This window comes from Rhinatrema bivittatum, chromosome 3 (assembly GCF_901001135.1).
Source record: "Rhinatrema bivittatum chromosome 3, aRhiBiv1.1, whole genome shotgun sequence".
NCBI lineage: Eukaryota > Metazoa > Chordata > Amphibia > Gymnophiona > Rhinatrematidae > Rhinatrema > Rhinatrema bivittatum.
This window is the reverse complement of record NC_042617.1, coordinates 2,838,902-2,864,597: the sequence shown is the minus strand read 5'-3', so window position 1 is coordinate 2,864,597 and position 25,696 is coordinate 2,838,902. Positions and strand designations below refer to the sequence as shown.

General features: G+C 48.3%; 1 protein-coding gene across 4 annotated transcripts in view; it reads right to left on the bottom strand.

Annotated features, from left to right (window-relative positions):
* Positions 1–25,696, bottom strand: part of PTK7 (protein tyrosine kinase 7 (inactive)) — a 303,844-nt gene that overhangs the window by 135,419 nt on the left and 142,729 nt on the right. For all 4 annotated transcript variants that reach the window (XM_029592810.1, XM_029592811.1, XM_029592812.1 and 1 more), the window contains exons 7-8: positions 25,416–25,682; positions 16,447–16,580 (exon numbers count right to left, since the gene is read on the bottom strand). In XM_029592810.1, coding sequence (XP_029448670.1) covers positions 16,447–16,580; positions 25,416–25,682 — 401 coding nt within the window. The remainder of the gene's footprint in view (positions 1–16,446; positions 16,581–25,415; positions 25,683–25,696) is intronic.

The window sequence follows — 25,696 nt, the reverse complement described above, 5'->3', positions numbered from 1 at the left end:
TATCTCAGATTTAAAGTTAAATTAAAATCCCCTCCAACCACAACCTGTCCCTCCAATTGAGTGGCTAACAAGGTATGCAGGGAACCGTAAAAAAGATCTTTCTGAACCTGCGGGCCATAAAGAGCAAGAAGGGAGAACACTTCCCGTCCCACGGCAAGTTTCACCAGAATGTACCTTCCCTCAGGATCAGAAAGTGACCCCAAGAGGTCAAAATGGAGGTCCCTATGAAGCAGTATTCCCACCCCGGCATACTTAGTAGAAGGCGAGGCAGCCGCCCAAAATTGATGTGGGTATTTAGCAGATTTCATTAGGCCCTGATGTTTACTCCGCAAATGGGTCTCCTGTAAATACACCACATCCGCCCGCATTCGCCCGAGTTTTTTGTATAGGAGGCTACGTTTACGAGGCGTATTAAGACCCTTAACGTTCAGGGACACAAATTTCAAGGACGCCATCATCTAATTATGGTACTGACCCCCGCTACAGCTCGAGTGATGCCCCTGACCTGAGGGGTGAAGCGTGTCATAAGTAATAGCCAGGCACTCATAGAAAAAGAACAGGGCCCATACAACAGAAACCAGCATATACCGCGAGCCTGTGGTTGACCTGTAAATAAGGTTAGAGTAGGAAATCCAATCCCCCCCCCTCCCCCACACAAATTAACATATCCTGGGATACCACACCCCTATCCCAGAGGAAAATGAGGAGAAAGTATAGTCACACCCCCGAACTCACCCATCCAACCCCGCTTATGTAACAATCAAAAATGTCCAGAAATACAACACTTGAAAACTGTGAACTTGTTACTTGGTATGCACCGGTTTAACAGCCGGCTAGGGAAGTCCCTTATTTAACCAAGCCAAAGAGACCGCCATAAGAGCCCCCCTGGGCAAGCCCTCACATAAATCCTCAGGCACAGCTTCAGGCTGGTTCCTCGGACAAGTCCGCTTGCACAGTATTGCGCTGCAGCCGTTTGCGCCCTTTTTGCGCCCTTTTTGCGCCCTTTGCCACCGCCGCGGTGGCAAAGGGCGCAAAAAGGGCCGCTGCAAGCACGTTGCGCTGCTGAGGATCCTCCGGTGGGATATCAACGGTGATATTATGCTCTTTCAATATAGCCGCTGCTTCTGCAATCGAGGTGACCTGATGTGTCGCTCCTTGTAGTTGGAAGGATAACCCCCCAGGGTATAGCCTGGGGGGTTATCCTTGGCTGATATTGGCTGCAATCCTTGGTTATCCTTGGGCCGCTGCAAGCACGTTGCGCTGCTGAGGATCCTCCGGTGGGATATCAACGGTGATATTATGCTCTTTCAATATAGCCGCTGCTTCTGCAATCGAGGTGACCTGATGTGTCGCTCCTTGTAGTTGGAAGGATAACCCCCCAGGGTATAGCCTGGGGGGTTATCCTTGGCTGATATTGGCTGCAATCCTTGGTTATCCTTGGTTGATATTGGCTGCAATCAACTTGGAGGTGACACACCAAAAAGCAAACCTCTTCTTTAAAGTAGCAGCTGCCAAATCGGCATAGATTCCAATTTCGTGTCCCTCCCAGGTCCACACGCGCTGCTTCCGAGCAATATTGAAGATTATCTCCTTCTGAGCATATGAATGAAAACAGACCACCAGGTCCCGTGCCCTATTCGCCACCTTGGGTCCCAGTGACCTATGAGCCCTTTCCAGCCGTACTACAGGCCTCTCCCCACCCTCCGGGTGGTCTCCCATATCCAGAAAAAAACAGGCAATGCGCTCTACCGTAGTGAAGCAGTTAGCATATTCCTCTGTCTCAGGGACTCCGCGAATACGTAGGTTGGCTCGCCTGCTACGGTTTTCCAAGTCCTCCATCTTGTCGGATAGGGATCTAGTGTACTCCTGCAGTGCCTCGTGGTCCCGGCGTAGGCCATGCCAGCTTTCCCCCTGTGTGTCCAACCGGACTTCCGCTTCATAAATCCGCCGGCCAGTCTCTGCAAGCTCCTCCTTGAAGTCCGACATCATAGAGGCGATTTCAGTTTTATAATTCTTGAGGTCTTGCCGCAATTCGCAAAACCATTGTCTCATTTCAGCCCTAGTAGGGCAGTCACTATCGCCCTCACATGGTTCGGCCTCAGGTTCGTCAGTTTCAGCTATGGCCGCCGCCGCCATTTTCGAGCGCTCGTCCTCCGCGCCCTCGCCTCCCTTCTGGTACGAATATTTTTTTAAATCCGCGATTTTCCGTTTTGTTGATATGAGCGCTGGACTCTCGGCACCTTCCGATAAATTTTTTTTTAGAGGTCGCGCAGATAGCAGCTTGTTGTATTCTAGCTTTTTAGAGCGGGTGGGAACGGAGCTCTCTAGTTAAGCTCCGTGCATGGGGGTGACGTCACTTCCTCCCCCTCTGCAGCATGTCTGATGCAAACTGCAGAGTAAAAGCCTGACATTTAATATTATTCACTGCTTCACTGTCTGCAGCATGACTGATGCAAACTGCAGAGTAAAAGCCTGACATTTAATATTATTCACTGCTTCACTGTCTGCAGCATGACTGATGCAACTTGCAGAGTAAAAGCCTGACATTTAATATTATTCACTGCTTCACTGTCTGCAGCATGGCTGATGCAAATTGCAGAGTAAAAGCCTGACATTTAATATTATTCACTGCTTCACTGTCTGCAGCATGTCTGATGCAAATTGCAGAGTAAAAGCCTGACATTTAATATTATTCACTGCTTCACTGTCTGCAGCATGGCTGATGCAAATTGCAGAGTAAAAGCCTGACATTTAATATTATTCGCTCCTGATTGGTCCCACTCTGCTGCCAGTGGAGAGAAAGTCTTCTCCGGCAGGGGTTCCTGGCTGGGGAGAGAGGATTTGCACGGTTCAGTTTAATTTTCTAAGGGAAGCAGGAGGTGGTTGGGAAGAGAACGGACTCGAGACCTGCTGCCGACTTCATTTAAAGTGAGCCAGAAAAAAATAGGGGGGGGGGGGGCCGCCTGAGAGGAGCCCCGGAGCACCTGGCCTGCTGAGCCAGACTTCATTCTTGTGAGAGGGAATGGTTCTGCATGCCGCAGACATCAGGGAACTGGGCTTTGTTTGTTTTTTTTTTTGTTTTTTTTTAAGTGTGGATTGACATGCAAATAGACCAGGAGTCAAAAAAAAAAAAACAACCATGCTTTATCCCTCCTGGTCTATTTGCATGTCATTAGCTTACTGCATCCTGTGGGGACCATGTTTCTTTAAATGCCTGAGTTAAATAAAACCCATGCTAACATCTAACTCTGATTTTAGCACAGGTTTTATTACATCACGTGTCTTCATATCCCCTTCTATTCTCTCTTCTGCCTTGTGCATTGTTCTTGAGCTTAATGGTTTCCTTCCTCTCATCCAGCTATCACATCCTTGTTACTGTTGCACACCTACACTTCCCTTTTCCATATTCTACTGCTCTCAGCTGGGGATGTCAGGCCCAATTCTAGTGCACATCAAACCTTTTCCTCTCTTTCCAACAAGCTTGCCTACATTAATAAACTCTTTTGTCTCTCATACTCTTTATCTTCTTGTCTTGACTTTCCCCCGAGGACTCTGCATCAGTTGCTGCTCTTGGTCCTGGAGGTTATCTTCTTTCCCCAAACACCTTACATAACAGGCCCACCCGGTCCTGCAGAAGTTTACTGTAAGGCGGGTAAGGTAACTAGGGCCTGTAATTCACTAAATCTGCGAGCTGAAGTGATTGCCAAAAGGAAAATCACTTTCCATGTGAGATAGCAAAGATCATAGGAGTGAAGAGGCTCGAATGGTGGTTTCATGAGCCGACCCACAACCAGATTAAGGTCCCAAGAAGGGCTGGAGGACGCAGTGGAGGCTTGAGGTGAAGCAAGCCCTTCAAGAAACGTGTTACAAGGGGTTGTACTGATAAAGGGCCCCGAAACCTTTATGGAAGGCGGCTACCGCACTGACATGCATTCTGATGGAAGAAGTCTTTAGGCCTGAATCTGATAAATTCCAGAGATAGTCCAAAAACTTCGTGATGGGACAGGAAAAGGGGTCAAGGGACTGAGAAGAGCACCACGACGTGAACCTTTTCCATTTGTAAGAGTAAGATTTTCTCGTGGAAGGCTTCCGTGAAGCAATCAAGATACGGGAAAACTGGTTCAGAAAAATTAAGTGGCTGAAGGATTAACCTTTCAACATCCATGCCGTCAGGGACACGGCTTGAAGATTGGGATGGCGGAGGCACCCGTCGTTTTGAGTGATCAGAAGCAGGTCCATCCCTAAGGGAATGCACCTGCGAATGGAGAGATCCTGCAGTATTGGAAACCACACTTGGCGTGGCCAGTGAGGTGCTATCAGGATCATAGTTCTCTTGTCCTAACGTAACTTCACGAGAGTCTTCGAGAGAAGAGGAAGTGGAGGGAATGCATAGAGCAGACCGGTTGTCCATGAGAGGGAGAATGCGTCTCTGGGTTGAGAGTGTTTGCTGTGAGTGTTTGCAGAAGTTCTCTACTTTGCGGTTTTGAGGAGACGCAAAGAGGTCTATCTGAGGATATCCCCATTGTTGGAAGATGGAATTCGCCACCGAGGGGTTGAGAGACCACTCGTGCGGTTGAAGGATGCGACTCAGCTTGTCTGCCAACACATTGTCCACTCCCGGCAACCAGGTGGCCCTGAGGCACATCGAATGGGAGAGAGCTTCCACCCATATCTGTGCAGCTTCCTGACACAGAAGGAAAGAGCCCGTGCCTCCCTGTTTGTTGATATACCAGATGGCCACCTGGTTGTCCGTCTGAATCAGGATAACTTGATTTGAGAGGCGATCCTGAAATGCCCTGAGAGCATATCTGATTGCTCGAAGCTCCAGGAAATTTATTTGGTGTTTGGCTTCCTCTGGAGACCAAGATCCTTGTGTCTGCAGATTGGCCATATGGGCTCCCCAGCCGAGGTTGGAAGCATCGGTGGTGAGAGTTATTTGAGGGTCTGGAGCCTGAAAGGGCAAGCCTTGGAGGAGATTGGTCTGATGCCTCCACCAGGCAAGAGACTGATGGAGTGAGACGGTTACGTGGACCATGGTCGACAGGGGCTGAACGCTTTAAGTCCATTGTGACCATAGAGTCCACTGCATGACTCTCATAGCCAATCGTGCCATTGGTGTGACTTGCACTGAGGACGCCATGTGTCCCAGAAGGATGACAAAGTGACGAGCAGTCACGGATTGCTGAGACTGCAGCTGGAGTGCAAGAGACACGAGAGTGAGCGCTCGCTGTCGAGGCAGAAAAGCCTTTGCCTGCAAGGTGTCCAAGTCTGCCCCAATGAATGACAAGGTTTGAGATGGGACTAAGTAGGATTTGTCGTAGTTGACGAGAAATCCTAATGAAATTAGAGTGTGTAAGGTTAGTTTGAGGGACGACAGAGCAGCTTGCTGAGTGGGAGCCCTGATTAACCAGTCATCTAGATAGGGGTAGACGTGAACACCTTGGGTCCTGAGGAAGGCTGCAACTACTACGAGGCATAGATGCTAGGCCAAATGGAAGCACTCTGTATTAATAGTGCTTGGGGCCTACTAGAAACCTCAAGTATTTGCAATGAGATGGAGTTATCACAATATGAGCGTATGCGTCCTGGAGGTCCAGAGAGCAGAGCCAGTTTCCTCTTTGTAAAAGAGGAAGAAGCGAGCCTAAGGTTACCATCTTGAACTTCTCTCGCTGGGGGTACTTGTTGAGCGCCTCCCAATTTTTTGGGGATTAGAAAGTACCAGGAATAGAACCCTAGGCTGTGCTGAGAGTAGGGTACGGGTTCTATTGCCTTGGACTGGAGAAGGAGGGAGACCTCTTGATCCAGAAGGATGGAGTGATCGGATGTTCTCCACATCGGTAGAGATGGGGAGTCTGGTGGCACGGAGAGAAAGTTCAGATGGTAACCCTGAGCAATTATCGCCAGTACCCATTGGTCTGAGGTGATTGTGTGCCATATGTTGTGGAAGTGACACAATCAACCTCCCACTGGAATGTGAGGCAGTGGAATCTGGCTGCTGCTCTCTAGGTGGAAGTAAAAAACCTGAAGCAGAACCTGGTTGAGGAGCTGCTTGTGGCTTTTGTTTACGTGTTTGACGAGATTGTGCTTTTTGAAAAGGTTTTGTGGCACGGGATCTGGTTGGTGGCGGGTTGGACTTCTTCGGGCGAAAGAATGACTTTTTAGAGTCCTTTCTGAAGGGCTGTTTAGAAGAATAGTCAGAAGGCATCAGAGAGAGATGTCTTAGGGTCTCATGATGGTTCTTAAGTTCCGCCACCGTTCGCTGAATCTGTTCACCAAACAGATTGTCCCCTACACAGGGCAGGTCGGATAGCCTGTCTTGTACTTCAGGGTGAAGGTCGGAAGACTTGAGCCAGGCCCATCTTCTTGCCGAAATAGCGGCTGCACATACCCTAGTGGTAGTGTCAAAGATATAAGATGATCTGATCTCATGCTTGCCTGCCTCAAAACCCTTGTTTACTAGGGTTTGAAGCTGATCTTGGAATTGTTGAGGCAGGGTATCTGTCAAATCTTGTATCTGCTTAAAAATGACCCTATTATATTGGGTCATATAGAGCTGATAGGTGGCAATCTGGGAGATAAGCATTGAGCCTTGGAATACCCGGCGGACAATGGCATCTAAAAACTTCTGATCTTTGCCCGGGGGCAAAGAGGTATGAGGCTTTGATCTCTTTGCTCTTTTTTGTGCGGATTTAACAACTACAGATTGGTGATCCAATTGAGTTTTCTGAAAGCCTGGAGCTGACTGCACCAAATAGGTAGTGTCAGCCTTTCTGTGCACTGGAGCCAGGATGTTCCCAGTTCTTCTTGAGAAGATCCAGAAGAACCTGGTGGATAGGGATGGAGGTTATTTCCTTGGGAGCATCCAGGAATTGGAGCAACTCCATCATCTGATGTCTGGCATCCTGTTCAGCCTGTAATTGGAAGGGAACCAATTCAGACATTTCCTTCACAAAATTTATAAAGGAGAGGTCCTCTGGAGGAGAATGCTTCCTATTTTCAGTGGGTGAAGGTGGTGAAGGTAAATCATCGGTGTCTGGCGAGGAATCATCAGTCCAGGTATCATAAGGATCAGTACCTGTCCCTCTAGGAACCAGAGGGGGACGGGGTGGTGGGATACCTGAAGGTCCTGGTCTAGGCTCCGAAGGAATCTGAGAAATTATCGGAGGCACTGATGAAGGCATCAAAGGCACCGGCGCAGGCATCGAAGGCATCGATGGACAGCTCGGTGGTGCCGGACGTATCGGCACCAATGGTTGGATCGGTGGCGAGAGACGTATCGGCATTGATGGCTGAGGCAGGACTCCGGATGGAGGGATGAGGAACAGTGCTTCTCCTCCCGATGACAGAGTAAGTGGAGAGGGCACTGGAGCCATCGGTGACCCGGGGTCCATCGGTGGAAAAGCGGCAGTGAGCGCTTCCATCCTGGATAGCAGCGGTGCCAACGCTGCTGGAATTGGGTCTGTGCTTGGTTCCACAATCGGTACCAGTGTCTGTGCCGGAAGAACCTGGAGTCATTGCATCGCCTTGTCAATGGCCTCCTGAACCATCCGGTCCAGTTCTTCTCGGAGACCTGGAGCAAGCAGCTCCGGCTCCGGAACAGAAGAAGGAGGCAGAGGCAAAGCTGGAGGGACCACCGTTAAAGGCGGAGTCGAGGCTCCCGATCCCCTGTCGGGTGAGGGTTGCCTCGGTGACCCGGTCGCCGAAAAGATCGGTGCCTTTTCTGGACGGGGTTTTTCGACGGCGGCTCGGACGATGGCGAGGTTGATGACTTCGCTCCTTCGATGGTCCGAGACTTACGATGTCGATGTTTCTCTCTGCGATCCCCTCAGTCCTGAGGGGGAGTAGAAGGTGTTGAAGGACAAGATGTTGTCGATGCTGGACGGTCACCGGCCGGTGGTCGATACTGGCGTGAAGTTGACGGTACCGGTTCCGATGATGTCTTTGCAATGGACGGAGTCTGGTTTGAGCATGGAAGAGAAGCTCCATTTTCTCCATTCCGGCCTTGCAACCTTTTGGTGTCATTAAGGCACATTTGGTGCAGTTGGACATTGTGCTCTCGTCCAAGACACATTACACAGACTTTATGAGGGTCTGTGATAGACATGGTGCGATTACAGTCCGGGCACCAACGGAACCCCGACGCCATGGCCAGAGAAAAAATTGAGCTGTGGTACGGTCGATGGCCAGTAGGCCGCGAGGACCAAACTCGACTGTAATCGATGGAAAACGGGTAAAAACTTACCGGAGTACTGCGGCTTGAAAAAAGTTAAAGGAGGGACCCCTGTGGGGCAAATAAACTTTTAGTAATTCCGTGATGAAAATTACTCCTTTACCACGAGGCTACTGCTACGTGAAAAATAGAAGACTGAAGGGGGACTCCTGCTGGCTGCAGGGTTAGTGCCATGCTGGGCATGCCCAGTAGGGGCCAGTCAAAGTTCTGGAAACTTTGACAAAAGTGTTCGTGATTGGGCTCCATCTTGTGTTGTCACCCATATGTGAGGACTAACATCCTGCTTGTCCTGTGAGAATGCTCTTTTCCATCTTTTCCTTGAACCATCTCACTCTTTCCTTATTCTTGGGGACTTTAATCTCTATGCCAACAACCCCTTGCCTTAACCTCATTTCACCTCCAACTCTGCTCTACTGCCTCTACTCACAAGCATGGCCATTGCCTTGACCTAAGACCTTTCTTCCAACTGCTGTCTCTCAGACCACCACCAAAACCAGGCCACAAGAACCTGGCAATTATCCAAACACTAAGAAGATCCCATGCTACTGATGCAATTAATAGCAGTGGTTAATCCCTAAGTAAACTTGATTAATAGGCATTAATGGACTTCTCCTCCAAGAACTTATCCAAACCTTTTTTGAACCCAGCTACACTAACTGCACTAACCACATCCTCTAGCAACAAATTCCAGAGCTTTATTGTGCGTTGAGTGAAAAAGAATTTTCTCCAATTAATTAGTCTTAAATGTGCTACTTGCTAACTTTGTGGAATGCCCCCTAGTCCTTCTATTATTCAAAAGTGTAAATAACCGAGTCACATCTACTCGTTCAAGAGCTCTCATGATTTTAAACACCTCTATCATATCCCCCCTCAGTCGTCTCTTCTCCAAGCTGAACAGCCTTAACCTCTTCAGCCTTTCCTCATAGAGCTGTTCCATTCCCTTTATCATTTTGGTCGCCCTTCTCTGTACCTTCTCCATCGCAACTATATCTTTTTTGAGATGCGGTGACCAGAATTGTACACAGTATTCAAGGTGTGGTCTCACCATGGAGCGGTATAGAGGCATGATGACATTTTCCGTTTTATTAACCATTCCCTTCCTAATAATTCCTAACATTCTATTTGCTCTTTTGACTGCCGCAGCACACTGAGCCAACGATTTTAAAGTATTATCCACTATGATGCCTAGATCTTTTTCCTGGGTGGTAGCTCCTAATATGGAACCTAACATCGTGCAACTATAGCAAGGGTTATTTTTCCCTATATGCAACACCTTGCACTTGTCCACATTAAATTTCATCTGCCATTTGGATGCCCAATCTTCCAGACTTGCAAGGTCCTCCTGTAATGTATCACAGTCTGATTATGATTTAACTACTCTGAATATTTTGTTTCATCCGCAAATTTGATAACCTCACTCGTCGTATTCCTTTCCAGATCATTTATATATATATTGAAACGCATCGGTCCAAGTACAGATCCCTGAGGCACTCCACTATTTACCCTTTTCCACTGAGAAAATTGACCATTTAATCCTACTCTCTGTTTCCTGTCTTTTAACCAGTTTGTAATCCATGAAAGGACATCGCCTCCTATCCCATGACTTTTTAGTTTTCGTAAAAGCCTCTCATGAGGGACTTTGTCAAACGTCTTCTGAAAATCCAAATACACCACATCTACCGGTTCACCTTTATCCACATGTTTATTAACCTCTTCAAAAAAATGAAGCAGATTTGTTAAGCAAGTCTTCCCTTGGGTAAATCCGTGTTCATTGTGTTCCATTAAATCATGTCTTTCTATATGCTCTACGATTTTGATCTTGGGAATAGTTTCCACTATTTTTCCCGGCACTGAAGTTAGGCTCACTGGTCTATAGTTACCCGGATCGCCCCTGGAGCCTTTTTTAAATATTGGGGTTACATTGTACCTGAAGACTGGAGGGTGGCCAATGGATGATTTTAATGATAGGTTACAAATTTTAGCTAACAGATCAGAAATTTAATTTTTGAGTTCCTTCAGTACCCTAGGATGCATACCATCCGGTCCAGGTGATTTGCTACTCTTTAGTTTGTCAATCTGGCCTACTACATCTTCCAGGTTCACAGTGATTTTGTTCAGTTCGTCTGACTCATCACCCCTGAAAACCATCTCCGGAACTGATATCTCCCCAACATCCTCATTAGTAAACACGGAAGCAAAGAATTCATTTAGTCTTTCTGCAATGGCCTTATCTTCGCTAAGAGCCCCTTTAACCCCTCGGTCATCTAATGGTCCAACCGACTCCCTCACAGGTTTCTTGCTTTGGATATATTTTTAAAAGTTTTTATTATGAGTTTTTGCCTCTATGGCCAACTTCATTTCAAATTCTCTCTTCGCCTGTCTTATCAATGTTTTACACTTAACTTGACAATGATTATGTTTTATCCTATTTTCTTCAGATGGATCCTTCTTCCAATTTTTGAAGCATGCTTTTTTGGCTAAAATAGCCTCTTTCACCTCACCTTTTAACCATGACTGTAATCATTTTGCCTTCCTTCCACCTTTCTTAATGCGTGGAATACAAATGGACTGCACCTCTAGGATTGTATTTTTAAACAATGTCCAAGCCAATTCTTTTTCTCTTCTCTCTCCCTCTCTACACATATTACTCCTGGGGGAATTCTGCGCACAAAAACTTAAAATTCTGCAAAATTCTGCAAACTTTATATTGGTCAAAATAACATGATTTACATGACAGTCTTTAAGTAATTACATTTTAAATTAATACAGAAAAATACTAAAGATGCAGAATTTTAAATATTTTGAGAAGAATTTCCCTAGAAATTCACTGTAAGTGTCCCTTCCACTCGCTCTCCCTACTCCCCTTGCCAATTTGCCCTCTCAGGCCCCAACTCCTCCACCTGCCAGTATCTCTCCCCTTCACCTCTAGGCTCAACCCCTTCCACTCTATTGCCAGTCCCAGAGTTTGACCCCGTTCTCAGTACTGCCCCTCACACAGGCTCCATCTCTCACACACAGGCTCCACCTCTCACACACATGCTCCCTTCTCTCTAATACATATACACACACCCTCATACAGGCTCCCTCACTCTCTCACACACACACACACACACACACATCCTCTCATACATGGTCCCTCTCTCTTGCACACACACCCACACAAGCTCCCTTTCTCTCTCACACATACATCCTCACACAGGCTACCTATGTGTCTCTCTCACACACTCCTTCACACAGGCTCTCTCTCACACATACACAATCCCTTCACACAGGCTAGCACACTATCCCTTTTTCATATACACGAGCTCCCAATCTCTCTCACACATACAAACTCCTTAATCTCCTCATATAGGTTCCCTCTCTCTGAAACCCACACTCAAGCATCCGCCCCCCACACTCTTACTTCCCATGCTCTCTCTCACACCCTCCTGCACCCCTCCCCCACACCCATTCTCTCTTACCAGGGCCTTTATTTTCGCTGCGAATGGAGCACATCCTGCGGCACATGCGGGCCTTAATCTTTACACGCTCAACGTCCGGATATGCCAAAAGCGATACGCCATGAACCTTGCCTCAAAAGCAACCTAGCATTGCCACTTTAACCTTAAGCATCCTGAAGGAAGGTCAAAATATGGCGCATAGACGCTCTTCTAGGGTCCATTTTCCGGCCGGAACACCAGGACAGATCTGGATTCAGTGGAGCGACCCCAGGCCCGGACTCCTGGGAATCCACTACCTTGGCCCCTTCAGTATCAGGGGCGGTCAAGGAAGAATCTGTGGCAGCTGTGGGCACTGCAGCCCTCAGGAGCTGCTGGACACTAGGGGCCCCCGCGGAGGTCCTGGACTTTTTGGCAGGCTACCCCAGGGCCTCCTTGGATGCAGCAGCCTTCCTGGCTGTAAAGGCCTTATGGAGCAGGAGCACAAACTCAGAAGAAAACGAAGAAGACGGATCTGAAGTATCCTTAGGGTCCTCATCGCTGCCAATAGGGCCCCCTTGGAGGCCTGGGGCTCCGGAGACAACAGGGGAGGAAGATCCCAACTCCCCTCCGCAGCCTGTGCTGCCAACCGAAATGAAGACAATATGGCTGCGGGAACGGGTCCTCCACGGCCGGCAGCACTGAAGGACACTTCCCCAAGACACGGGAGACACTGCCTGTTTCTCCCACAGAGCTCCCCGATGGTCCCTCCCCCGGGAGGCATCGGGAGCAAAGGCCAGTGTGGGAAAGATGTGATCGCATGTCCCGCAGGAAGAACAGGCTGTCCACGCGGCAGCCACACACAAGAGCCCCCCCCACCCCCGGTCAAGCCCTGCATGGGAGAGAGGCCAAATGAGGCAGGGGAGAGAAGAAAATAAAGGCTGCCAGACAATGGGACCAAAGAAAGGCAACAACACACCTTCCCCGAAGGAAAGAAACCATCCTCTCACTGTAGTTGCTTTCTTTTGGTTTTTGTTTTATCAAACTTTAACAAACGTTAAACACAAGGAAAAAAGGGGCACTTTCCTTAAAAAAGCAGCAGCAGCCTCCTGAAGAGGCGACAGGCTGTGAAGATCCCACAGGGCGAGTGATCCGGGACCTCTGGGTATCAGCCCTATCTGGCCAGGGATCCGAGCAACACAGGGTTCCCAACCCCTTGCTCTCAAGCCTCACATACCAGAAAGGATGACCCTACCAGGGCCTAACAACCTTCTGGGAGGCGCAGACAGAAGCCTATGTGCCCTTTCAGAGTTTCTTTTATTTTGCACCTCCACCATCTGCTGGAGTCAGAGAAATACTGAAGGACTGCAGGTGGCACCTCGTCTTAAGTGGCAGTGTCAGTAAAACTTTCTCTGACTCCATCTGCTGGAGGGGAGGCAAAACCCAGGAGCCTGGACTGATCTGGGTATGTACAGGGAATGTATTTTAATCTTTGAAGATTAGCTATATAGGACCTGAATGGATAATAAATTATTTAGCATTTATTGGTTTGAGTTCATTTATTTTATGGTCATTGTATATTGTGTATTATATATTTGATGAGTTTTATTTTTACTATTTGTGCGACTAGTTTTTATTTTATTATGGACATTACCTAGAGTTTGCAGGTAGTGCAGTACTGAAGCCCATACTATCCACCCCTGGGATAATTCAAATATTGCTTTTTGCTATCTCATTACTAAACAATTAACACTATTTATACATCTTATACTCTTGTACACAATTTGGAGGTAATTTTCAATGGAGTTAACATGCATAAAGGTAACATACTCTCATAGCAATTTTCAAAAGCCTAAAATCTTATTGACAATTTAATATGATATGTCACAGCAATTTTCAAAAGCCCACTTAGCCCACTTACACGCTTAAGCAGTAACTTTCAAAGTGATGCACTGATTTTGTAACATGCGTGCATTTATATGCGCATGTTATAAAATCAGCTACACGCGCGTACAGGAGCACACGATTTTATATCGCCGCGTGCATGTGCGCGCGAATGCCGTCTCAAGCACGTAAGGCGGGGGATTTTAGTAGATGCGCGTGGTGACGCATTAAGCCTATTTTCCCAGTTCCCTCCCAGTTTGCCCCAGTAAAAGAGAGAACTTCCTAACCTCCCCTATCTAACTTGCCTCCCATTTCCCCTACTAACCCCAACCCTTAACACCCCGCTAACTACCCTTTTATTTACCTATTGACATGCAGTCCATAGGATCCCAGCGCGTGCTAGTGCCTGCCGCCCCTTTTTTATCCGCATACCGGGAGATATGCATGTGGCCGCAGGCTTTTAAAATCCGTGCAGCGTGTGCACGAGTCATGAGCATATCTCCCAGTTTTGCCGCACACGTGCCTTCTAAAATCTACCTCTTAGGGATAATTTTCAAAAGGGTTTTCACATGTAAGTGTCACTACTATTGTAGCAATTTTCAAAAGCCATTTACACACAAAGTGCACTTACGCGGCTAAATCCTATGGATAACTGTAGCAATTTTCAAAAGCCTACTTACAGAGTAAAGTGCATTTACACGTGTAAAATCGTTTTGAAAAATCAGACCCATAAGTGTATTTACACATGTAAAACCTAATTCTAAGTGCGTAAATCCTTTTGAAATTTATCTCCTTTATGTATTTTGCATTATGTATTCCCTTATTACACCATTGTCATAAGAACTGTACCTCAACATCTACTACTAACTTACTATCTACCTCCTACATGCAGACTACATCTGTACATATGAATAACATATGCCTTTAATGACCTGCCTGAAAACTTTTAGGAAACTTTTTTAAAACTTCACTTTGAGCAGGCGTTTTATTAAAGACAAGCCGTTAAGCCCGTTAAAACGGGCTACATCCCTCTGTCTCTCACCTCCCCCTCATTCTCTCTCCCCTCCACCCCCTACCTCCCTCCCTCTCACCCACTCCTCCCACTCCTCCCACTCAGTCCCTCCCTACCCACTCATTCTCACTCCCTCCCTCACTCCCCTCAGTCCCCTCCCTCCCTCCCTCCCTCAGTCCCACTCCCTCCCTCCCTCAGTCCCACTCCCTCCCTCCTTCTCTCAGTCCCACTCACTCTCCCTCAGTCCCACTCCTTCCCTCTGTCCCACTCCCTCCCTCTCTCTCCCTCCCTCCTTCTCTCAGTCCCACTCACTCTCCCTCAGTCCCACTCCCTCCTCTCTCTCCCTCCCCCCTCCTCCCTCCCCCCTCTCCCTCAGTCCCACTCCCTCCCCCCTCTCCCTCTATCTCCCTCCCCCCTCACTCAGGCCCCCCTCTCCTTCCGTCCCACTCCCTCCCTCCCACTCACTCCCACTCCCTCTCTCCCTCTCACTCAGTCCCACTCCCTCTCTCTCCTCCCCTCTCACTCAGTCCCTCACTCTCTGTCAGTCCCTCCCTCTCGCTCTCCTCCCTCGCTGCCACCGCCGTTAAAAAGGGCTACATCCCTCTGTCTCCTCACCTCCCCCTCATTCCTCTCTCCCCTCCACCCCCTACCTCCCACCCACTCCTCGCCTCTCCTCTCACTCAGTCCCTCCCTCCCACTCAGTCCCTCCCTCCCACTCAGTCTCACTCCCTCCCCCCTCTCTCCCTCCCTCCCCCTCTCCCTCAGTCCCACTCCCTCCCCTTCTCCCTCAGTCCCACTCCCTCCTCCCTCAGTCCACTCCCTCCCCCTCTCCCTCAGTCCCACTCCCCCCCTCCCCTCAGTCCCACTCCCTACCCTCTCCTCAGTCCCACTGCCCCCCCTCCCTCTCACTCTCCTCAGTCCCACTCCCTCCCTCTCACTATGTCCCACTCACTCCCTATAAAGGCCCACTCCCTACTCCGTCACTTCCCTCCACTATCACCCTCCCCCCTCCCTCCGTCCCTCCCTCCCCCTCCCCCCCTCCCTCCCACTCACTCAGTCCCACTCCCTCTCTCCCTCTCACTCAGTCCCACTCCCTCTCTCTCCTCCCCTCTCACTCAGTCCCTCCCTCTCTCTGTCCTCCCTCGCTGCCGCCGCCGCCGCTGCCACCCGCCGCCACCGGACGCCACCGCCACCCAACGCCGCCATGCCGCTGCCACCCGCCGCCACCGCTACCACCGGACGCCGCCGCCGCCACCCAATGCCGCCGCCGCCGCTGCCTCCCGCCGCCGCCGCTACCACCGGACGCCGCCACCACCCAACGCCGCCACGCCGCTGCCACCCGCCGCCGCTACCACCGGACGCCGCCACCCAACGCCGCTGCCGCTGCCACTGGACGCCACCATTGTTTTTTCTTTTTTTCTGACGCTGGCTCAGACTGACGTGCTCGCCCGCACATGCGCGGTAGAGCTGGTCTCTACTGCGCATTTGCGGCACGTCGGTCAAGCTTCGTTTATTAGTATAGATATTTTACCTCCCTTTTGAGCTCAGCTTTGTAATCTCATTATTCCCTAATCCTTTCCTGCATTTTGATTGCTGTATTTCCACCAAATTGCTATTGATTTGATGTGATATTATTTTAGTGATTTTACGATTGTGTGGCTTGTTATGGCTTTTATATGGTTTTAGTATGTTTTACTTATTCATGTGTTATTATGTATGTGCTGTGGTGAGCTGCCATATATAGGGGCAGTATACAAATAAAGTTAACCTAACCTTTATTTTTATTGCAATCCACCTTGAGGCCACCCTGGGATAAAGTTGAAATATGAAATGTTTATGCATAAATAAATATAAAAGGTCCCATTCAAAGCTTGGGGGAAGGTCAAGGCTTGCTCGCTACTTACTTCAGAAATGCGGTTGCCGCTGCGATACCAATCAACTGTAGGCTTCAAGGAGGCTTTGGTGAGACAGTGAAGATATCCTGGCTTACTTTCCTCCAGGGAGCTATCTGTGGGCATCTCCAGCCATTTGGGGATTGCTGTGGGGCACAGACAGAGAATAAAGATTTGCAGAAATCTACTTAACCCCTTGCATCTGTAGAGAGGGGTCCCATTATTGCTCTTGGAGCGAGTCTCTGCTGTTTGTAATACCTTCTATCAGACTAACATAATTATTCAGATGATGACACTGCACATGATCTTTCCTGAGCTCAGATGGGGCTTCCTGTCTGCTCAGTGGATTGCACTGCCACATCATGCACTCATTTCTCTTATCTTTAATTCTGTAATGAAGAAATGAGTTCCAGTCGTTAGACTGGCTCTAAGCATCCACATGATTTGAAAAACTCATGACAATCATCATCATCCCCGAATAATTATCATGTTGGTCCAATGAAAGACATTACGGTGCATCTGAAGTCACTGCACAATATCTAGGAAGGCAAAACGTTGTATACAATACAGCACCTCCACTCTCCAAGTAAAAAAACCCAGCTGAAACAGCCGCTGAAGACCAAGTCTGCCTGAGGCCACAACAAACACCAACACCTAGAGCCTAGAGGTTTGAAGAGGATCAAAGACAGCGCCTGGAGCCAAAAGAAGGGATTGGAAAAGATGTGTGCCTAGAGGGAGGAAAGCAGAGAAAGGTACAGGGGTGTGGGGAGAGGGAGAGGAGAGCTGCAGGCTGGGGGGAGTCTCTGGGGAGAGGAAAAAGCAAAATTGCTTACCTTGTAATAGGTGTTATCCCAGGACAGCAGGATATAGTCCTCACTTATGGGTGACGTCATTGATGGAGCCCTAGTGCGGGAAAACTTTCTGTCAAAGTTTCTAGAAACTTTTGACTGGCGCTCTGAGCCCACTGAGCATGCCCAGCATGCCATGATATTCTCTGCCACAGGGGTCTCCCTTCAGTCTCGTATGTAGCAATAAGCTTTAGCAAAAATAAAATAATAAAAGGTAACATATCCAACTCTGCGGGGTGGCGGGTGGGTTTCGTGAGGACTTCATCCTGCTGTCCTGGGATAACACCTATTACAAGGTAAGCAATTTTGCTTTATCCCAGGACAAGCAGGATGCTTGTCCTCACATAAGGGTGATTAGCAAGCTAGAAGCTGAGTCATTGTCCATGTAGTTAGCAGTGATGCGTAGTTGAGGAAATGAGGCAGCCGAAGATCACAGCAGGTTGGTTGTAGGAGGAGTTAGGATCAAACTGGAAACAAGTTCTTTAAGACATTGTCCATAGGCTGAATCTTGTTGTCCTTGTTTATCCAGACAGTAATGAGCTGCAAAGGTGTGAAGGGAACGCCATGTTGCTGCTTTACCTATGTCAAGAATTGGCACTGAATGATAGTGTGCTACTGAGGTTGACATTGCTCTTACTGAATGTGCCTTTACTCGCCCTTGGAGAGGAAGGCCTGCTTTTTCACAGCAAAACCGTATGCAATCTGCTAACCAGTTGGATAGAGTATGTTTACCCACTGCTTTACCCAGTTTGTTTGGATCATAAGATACAAAGAGCTGAGTGGATTTCCTGTGGACTGCAGTGTGGTCTAAGTAAAAAGCCAGCGCATGCTTACAGTCCAAGGTATGTAAGGCTCGTTCTCCTTGGTGAGAATGAGGTCTTGGAAAGAATGTGGGTAAAACTATGGATTGATTCAAATGGAATTCCGTAACTACTTTGGGAAGGAATTTTGCACCACTCTGTCATGTAGGAATTTTGTATAGGGTGAGTATGTGACAAGTGCTTGTAACTCACTAACCCTTCTGGCTGATGAAATGGCTATAAGGAAGATAGTCTTCCATGTGAGAAATTTAACATCACAGGAATTCATGGGTTCAAAAGGAGAACGCATGAGTCTTGTTAAGACCAGATTCAGGTCCCATTCTGTGACTGGTGGCCGAATTGGTGGTTTAAGTTGAATTAAACCTCTCATAAACCTGCTGACAAGAGGTTGTATGGATATTGGTGCATCTCCCATCTTGTTATGGTAAGCTGAGATTGCACTTAAATGGACTCTTACAGATGAAGTCTGGAGACCAGAGTCTGAAAGATGGTATAAGTAGTCTAGTAGAGAAGGTGTGGGGCAGGTGAAAGGATCAATACTCTTTTGCCTACACCACAAAGTAAACCTTTTCCATTTCGAAGAATAGTTTTTTCGTGTTGAAGGTTTACGTGAAGCTATAAGCACTTGAGATACATTAGTTGAAAGACTGAGTGGTTCTAAGATCAAGCTTTCAACATCCATGTCATCAGGGACAGAGATTGAAGGTTGGGGTGGCGCAACCGACCCTGATCCTGAGTTATGAGATTGGGAGCTAGTCCCAGACGAATTGGATCCCTGACTGAGAGGTCTAGAAGTGTGGGAAACCATACTTGTTGAGGCCAATACGGGGCTATGAGGATCATGGTCCCCCTGTCCTGTTGTAGCTTCACTAGAGTTTTGGTTATGAGTGGTATCGGAGGATACGCGTATAGAAGGCCTGAGTTCCAAGGACGAGCAAAGGCGTCCTTGGCTGGCTGGTTCTTTCGTTTGTGTAGAGAACAGAATTTGTCTACTTTGTGATTCAGATGTGATGCAAAAGAGATCTATTGTTGGTTGTCCCCAACGCTGAAAAATCCTGGTCACTACTGAGGGATCCAGGGACCATTCATGTGGTTGGAACTGACGACTGAGCCACTACATTGTGAATGCCTACCAGATAAGTGGCTCGAAGGGACATGGAGTGGTTCATGGCCCAGCCCCAAATCTGTGCAGCTTCTTGACAAAGGAGATACGAGCCTGTACCTCCCTGTTTGTTGATGTACCACATGGCTACTGTGTTGCCCGTTTGGATAAGAACAGTCTTGTGTGAAAGGCAGTCCTTGAACGCATGTAATGCATAACATATAGCTCGAAGTTCCAGGAAATTGATTTGAAATGTTGCTTCGAGTTTTGTCCAAGTACCTTGGGTTTGGAGATTGCTTGTGTGAGTTCCCCAGCTCAAGGTGGATGCATCTGTAGTTAAAGTTATCTGTGGGACTGGTTGTTGGAAGAGTAGACCCTTGCGCAAGTTGTCCTTGTTCACCCACCAAAGTAGAGAACGCTGCAGCTGGTGGGTTACTTGAATTGGAGAATGCAGTGGTTGAATGGCTTGGATCCATTGTGATCTTAAAGTCCATTGGGTTACCCTCATGGCGAGTCGTGCCATGGGAGTGACATGAACTGTGGAAGTCATGTGGCCTAGTAAAGTAAGAAAGTGATGAGCTGTTGCTTGTTTCTGGGAATGGATCGAGTTTGCCAATAGGGAAAGTGTAGCTGCTCGATCCTCTGGTACAAAGGCCTTTGAAAGGATGGTGTTCAATTCTGCTCCTATGAATTGAAGAAGATGAGATGGAATGAGATGGGACTTTTGATAATTGATGAGAAAGCCCATGGAGTGAAGTAGAGTAATTGTTCGACTGAGAGAAGCCAGAGCTCCTTGTTGAGAGTGACTTCTGATGAGCCAGTCGTCTAGATATGGGACGACATGGACACTTTCTTTGTGTAAGTGTGCTGCTATTACTACCGGACATTTGGTGAATACTCTGGGAGCAGAGGCAAGTCCAAATGGCAGTACTCTGTACCAGAAATGTTGATGACCTACCATGAAGCGCAGATATTTGCAATGAGGAGGGAATACTGGAATGTGAGCATAAGCGTCTTGAAGATCCAGAGAACAAAGCCAATCTCCTGTTTGAAGAAGTGGAAGTATGGTGGCTAAAGAAACCATCCTGAACTTTTCTTTTTTCAGAAATTTGTTGAGATTTCTGAGGTCTAGGATGGGACGTAGGCCTCCGGTTTTCTTTGGAATGAGGAAATAACGGGAGTAGAATCCTCTGCCCTGCTGAGTCCGGGGTACCGGCTCTACAGCCCTGGCTTTCAGAAGGGTGGATAATTCTACTTGCAACTGAATTATGTGATTGTCGCTGAGAGAGAAAGGTCTCGGAGGAGAATTTGTTGGAATTGAGAGGAAATTGAGTTTGTAACCTTAAGAGACTATGGACAGTACCCATTGGTCTGTTATGTTTGTCCAATGGTTGTAAAAAAATAGGATATTTGGCCTCCTACTGGTAGATCTGCTCAAGGGTAGAGGAGATGGATTTGTTCCCTGGTTGTGGCCTCAAAACCCCGCAGTTGGCCCAGTCTGAGGCGGGGGCTGAGGCCGAGCAGTTCTTGCCTGCCTGGTCTGAGAACATTGATGCGGCCTAGTAGACCTGTCCCTCGATGCTGGAGAGTAGTAGCGTCTCTGTCAGTAGAATGGACATCTGGGTTCACATCATGTAGGATGGCGAGATGGCTGTGCAGCAGGTTCCTGTGGAACTAGGGATAGTTGTCGCAGGGTTTCTGAATGGTCTTTCAGTTGTGCCACAGCATCTTGGACCTTTGAACCGAATAGGTTGTCTCCAGCACATGGCAAATCGACCAGTTTATCTTGGACTTCAGGTCTAAGATCAGAGGCCTTAAGCCATGCCCAACGCCTAGCAGCAATCCCCGAAGCTGCTGTCCTGGAAGCTGTTTCGAAGCTATCGTAAGCAGCTCTGACTTCATGCTTCCCAGCTTCAAGTCCTTTATGGATGATTGACTGGGCTGCTTCCTGATATTGCTGTGGTAAAGATGTAGTGAAGTCCTGCATCTGTTTCCAGAGATTCCTCTGATACTGAGTCATATAGAGTTGGTAGAAGGAAATTCTGGTATTTAAGATAGCTCCTTGATATATCTTCCTACCCAGGGAGTCTAAAAATCTATTATCTTTCCCTGGGGGGGGGGGGGGGGGGGTCAAAGAATGTGGACATATTCTCTTTGACTTCTTTTGAGCAGATTCCACCATTACTGAGTGATGAGGGAGCTGCGATTTTTTATATCCAGGCCCAGACTGTACTAGATACGTAGTGTCCATTCGTTTATTTACAGCAGGTACAGAACAATGATGCTCCCATAGTCGATGTTGTAGATCTAGGACCACCTCATGAATAGGTATGGCCAATACCTGCTTTGGAGGGTCAACAAATTGGAGTACCTCCAATGTCTGTTGTCTGGTGTCCTCTTCCGTAACCAATTTGAAGGGTATGGTATCTGCCATATCCTGAATGAAGCTGGTAAAGGATAAATCCTCTGGTGGAGACTTTTTCCTTTGATCTGTAGGTGAGGACTCAGACATAAAATCTTCAGATGATGTATCTGTGTGGGTATCATCCCAGGAGTCATTTGGATCACCCCGATATGGAGATAGTGGGGAGGATCTCTGTGGATGATGGAGCCCCGAAGGTCCTGGTAGCGGATCATCAGAAGGTATGTCTGCAGCAATGTCCTCTGATGGTTTTGGAGGAAGGGCATCGACCACTTTTTCCAATCTGTTCATAAGAAGTTGAAAAAGTGTCATTTCTGGTCGTTCCGGGTCCCAGTTGGCAACGGCATCGACAGCATAGGAGTTGGCATCGGTGATGGCATCGATGGTTGCCTCGGCGGAGGTTTCAAAAAAAGACAGTGCAGAACCCTTATTGGGACGAAAATCGCCACACCCCCCGAAACCTAGAGTGAAGCAGAAAACTCTGACTGTCACCTTATCCTCCAGCAGCTTATTCCCTTTAGACTCCCCCAAAACCTTCATCAATTGTTTCAGGTTCCCCCTAATAACAATTTTTCTTCCTTTAAAAGACCAATTCTGCAACCATAGCAGACATCATATCAAGACCGCCGCGACCATATTCCTGGCCGAAGTCCAGCTCAAGTCATAAAGTGCGTCAGCCTCATATGCAATCTTGGCCTCCACCTGAGCTGCCTGGCTATTAACACTAGCGCCTGCTGAAGACTTTTCCTGAAACTTCAAGACCCAGCGTAAACAGGCCCTCTGCATCAGACTTCCAAAGATCGCTGCTCGCAAGCTCAGTGCTGAGACTTCAAGAATGCTCTCCCAATGAATCTCTAGCTTACAGTCCTGCGCGTCCTTTAACACTGCCAAACAGGCAACCAGAATGGTTGACTTGTTAGTGACCACCGTGACCGAAGCATGCACCTTCAGCAATACCAGCAGCTACAGAATATCCTCCGTGAGCGGATACAATTTTGCTTTGTGTCTAGCCACCTTGGGGCTCGCCTCCGGAAGTCCCATTCCTGGTTCACCAGCTTCTTGTTCCTATTAGGAAGACGAAAGGCTTTCGGTGGGCCCCAGAGTCCAACCAACACTGAATACACCCCTTTACTGTCGGACTCCTCCTGGACCACCCTAAATCCCAGTTTCTTCTGAACATGGGAAATAAGGGGCCTCAACTGCTTAAGAAACAGATGAACCACCCACAGGCCATCTCTCTCAATTATCAGGACCTCTTCTGGATCAGCCTGATCGACATCCGCCATGAGATCTGCTGGGTCATCCTAATCCACCCTTGGACAACCCCAAGACCATATGCCGGGTCATCCAGGTTTGAATCATCTGAGCTGCCAGGCCCCTCAGGATGGTCCAGGCCCAGCAGGCGAAGAAGGCCCCTGAGCCCCTGGCCAAGGAATCCCTCAGCCTCTTTATAGAAGGACGAGACGGCTGACAAATGCCCTTTTATAGCCAATGCTTTTCCTGATTAAAAAGGCCTTATGCATAAGCAAGACAAATTCTGAGGAAAACTCCATGTCATCCTCTCCCCTGTATGGCCCAGAGCTCGCATCTCCTCCCCCAGTCCGACAGGATTGCCAGAGACAACGGTGGAGGGGGGGTCCCTGGGCTACCGGGAGTTCGTCGCTTTCCGAGCTGTAGCCCTTCTCCTGCCCGACAGACTGTTTAGGCTCCCAGTTTTGATCCTGACAGGTCCTTGGGAACTTGTGGCTGTGCTACCAGCCTCGTTCCCCCCTCCTCTCCATTCAGTTGTTCCTGAGTTAGGCTGCCAGGCTGACAAGCTTTCCTGCACTGGGAAACTGGTCAGCGCCATCTTGTCTCCACGCGGCCAGGCCTGCTGCAGAGGAAAGAAGGGGAGAGAAGGGGAACATGGCGCAGGGGAGAGAAGGGGAACATGGCCCAATGCAGCCTCCGGCTCCCCGAGCAGCTCAAAGCCACAAATAGAGGAGCTACACTGCTCCCTTCCCCAGCCCGGGCCTGCCCCAATGTTCAAACCAGAAACAGCCCAAGCGGTTGCTGCGGAAAGAAAAATGTAACACTTATTTTCCTTTAAAGAAACAGCAGCCAAAGCAAAGGAAGAAATTCAAACAAAATAAAGGAACACTTCCCTGCTGCTGGCAACTCCTCTGGGAAGAAGCCTTCAGGGGATAAGAGGGAACCAGGACCCCTGGCAGTCAGATCCCTGGATCTGCTGCGGGCTAAAGCTGATCAGGGGTTACCAAACACCGCCCCCCCTGCCCAGCTCAACCTGAAGGATGGCCTCAGGGAGCATCTTTTAACTTCTCTTCTTCCGTCCCTTCTTTTTCTTAACTGCAGGTTTGCACCTTTACCATCTCCTGGAGTCAGAGAAACACTGAGGGACTGCAGGTGGCACCTTTACCATCTCCTGAAGTCAGAGAAATACTGAGGGACTGCAGGTGGCGCTCTCGGTTATGTAGCAGTGCCTCAAAGTTTTTGTTCTCTGCCTCCATCTGCTGGTAGGGATGCAAAACCCACTGGTCTGGACTGATCTGGGGTACGAAAAGGAACAGGGGTGGCACTATATGTGAAGGCTGGGATAGAGCCATTCAAGTTAAAAATCTAGCAGAAACAAAGTGCACTGTGGAATCCACGTATGAGGGGGGGTAAGATGAAGAAACAGACTTTCACGGTAAATAAACAGTAATAATGGGAGATTTCCATTATCCCAGCACCGATTGGCTGAATGTTTCTAGATGCCGTGAACAACTGCTTCGTGGAGCCAAGAGAGGCAGTCAGTTTAGATCTCCTCCCCAGTGGAACGCATCCTTTTCTGCAATGGGATTAAAGACCAGTTCATTCCCATCCTGGTATACTCGGTCTTTCGGGGGGATCTGAACGCCCTCTCTCTCCCACCAAACAGTAGGTTCAGGCCATCACTGGAGGGAGCACATAAATAAAACTAGTGCAACAGTAAGGTGAATAGTGGCGTGCTCCAGAGATCTGTCCTTAGACAGCTATTCATTAACGACCTACGAAAAGGAGCAACAGTGATATCAACATATTCAAAGTAGTTAAAATACAGACTGAGCACCTGCAGGAGGAACTTGCCAGACTAGGGAACTGGGTATCTAAATGGCAGATGATATTTAAGATGGAGAAGTGCAAAGTGATGCACACAGCGGGAAATAATCCCAACTATAGAATCACAGTGATGGGTTCCACATTAGACTCTGTCACCTAGGAAAAGGATTTTGGAGTCTCTGTCGACTGGATATTGAAATCCTCAGCTCGGTGAGTGACACTGATCAAGAAAAAAAACCCCCAAATACTATTAGGAACTATTTGGAAAGGAATGGAGAAGAAAAGGGAAAGCACTGTAATACGTCTGTAGAGATCTATGGTGCGACTGCACCCTGAATACTGCATGCAGCTCTGGTCACCTCAGCTTAGAAAAAGCTGAACAGGTTAGGGCTCTTCAGCGGAGAGGAAATGGATAAGAGAACGGTGATTTACCCTTTCTGATCGCTCTAGGACTAGGACTAGGGGATGCTCCATGAAGCTAACAGGTAGCACTTTTAAAACAAATAGGAGAAAGTATTTTTTCACTTGCCATAGAATTAAACTGTGGTGAAAGCGGTTAGTGAGGTGGAATTTAAGAGAGGGTTTGGACAAGTTCCAGGGGAAAAAGCCATAAACAGTTGGAAATGAGAAAGAGGAGCAGTGCCCGAGAGAGGATGCTGGGCTGGATGCACCTCGGCCCTGACCCAGCAGGGCCTGTCTTAGGCTCTTACTTGCCACTGTGATGTTTACGTCCTGCTTCCTCTCTCCAGCCTGGTTTGCTGCGTGACAGGTATAAATCCCAGCATCCTTTTCTGCGATGGGATTAAAGACCAGTTCATTCCCATCCTGGTATACTCGGTCTTTCGGGGGGATCTGAACGCCCTCTCTCTCCCACCAAACAGTAGGTTCAGGCCGTCCCCAAGGGGGATTGCAGATTATCCGCTGCACGGTGTTTGCTGTGAATTCCTTCCCAGAGAAGGGCTTCATGTCTTTAATTTCTGAAAAAGAAAGG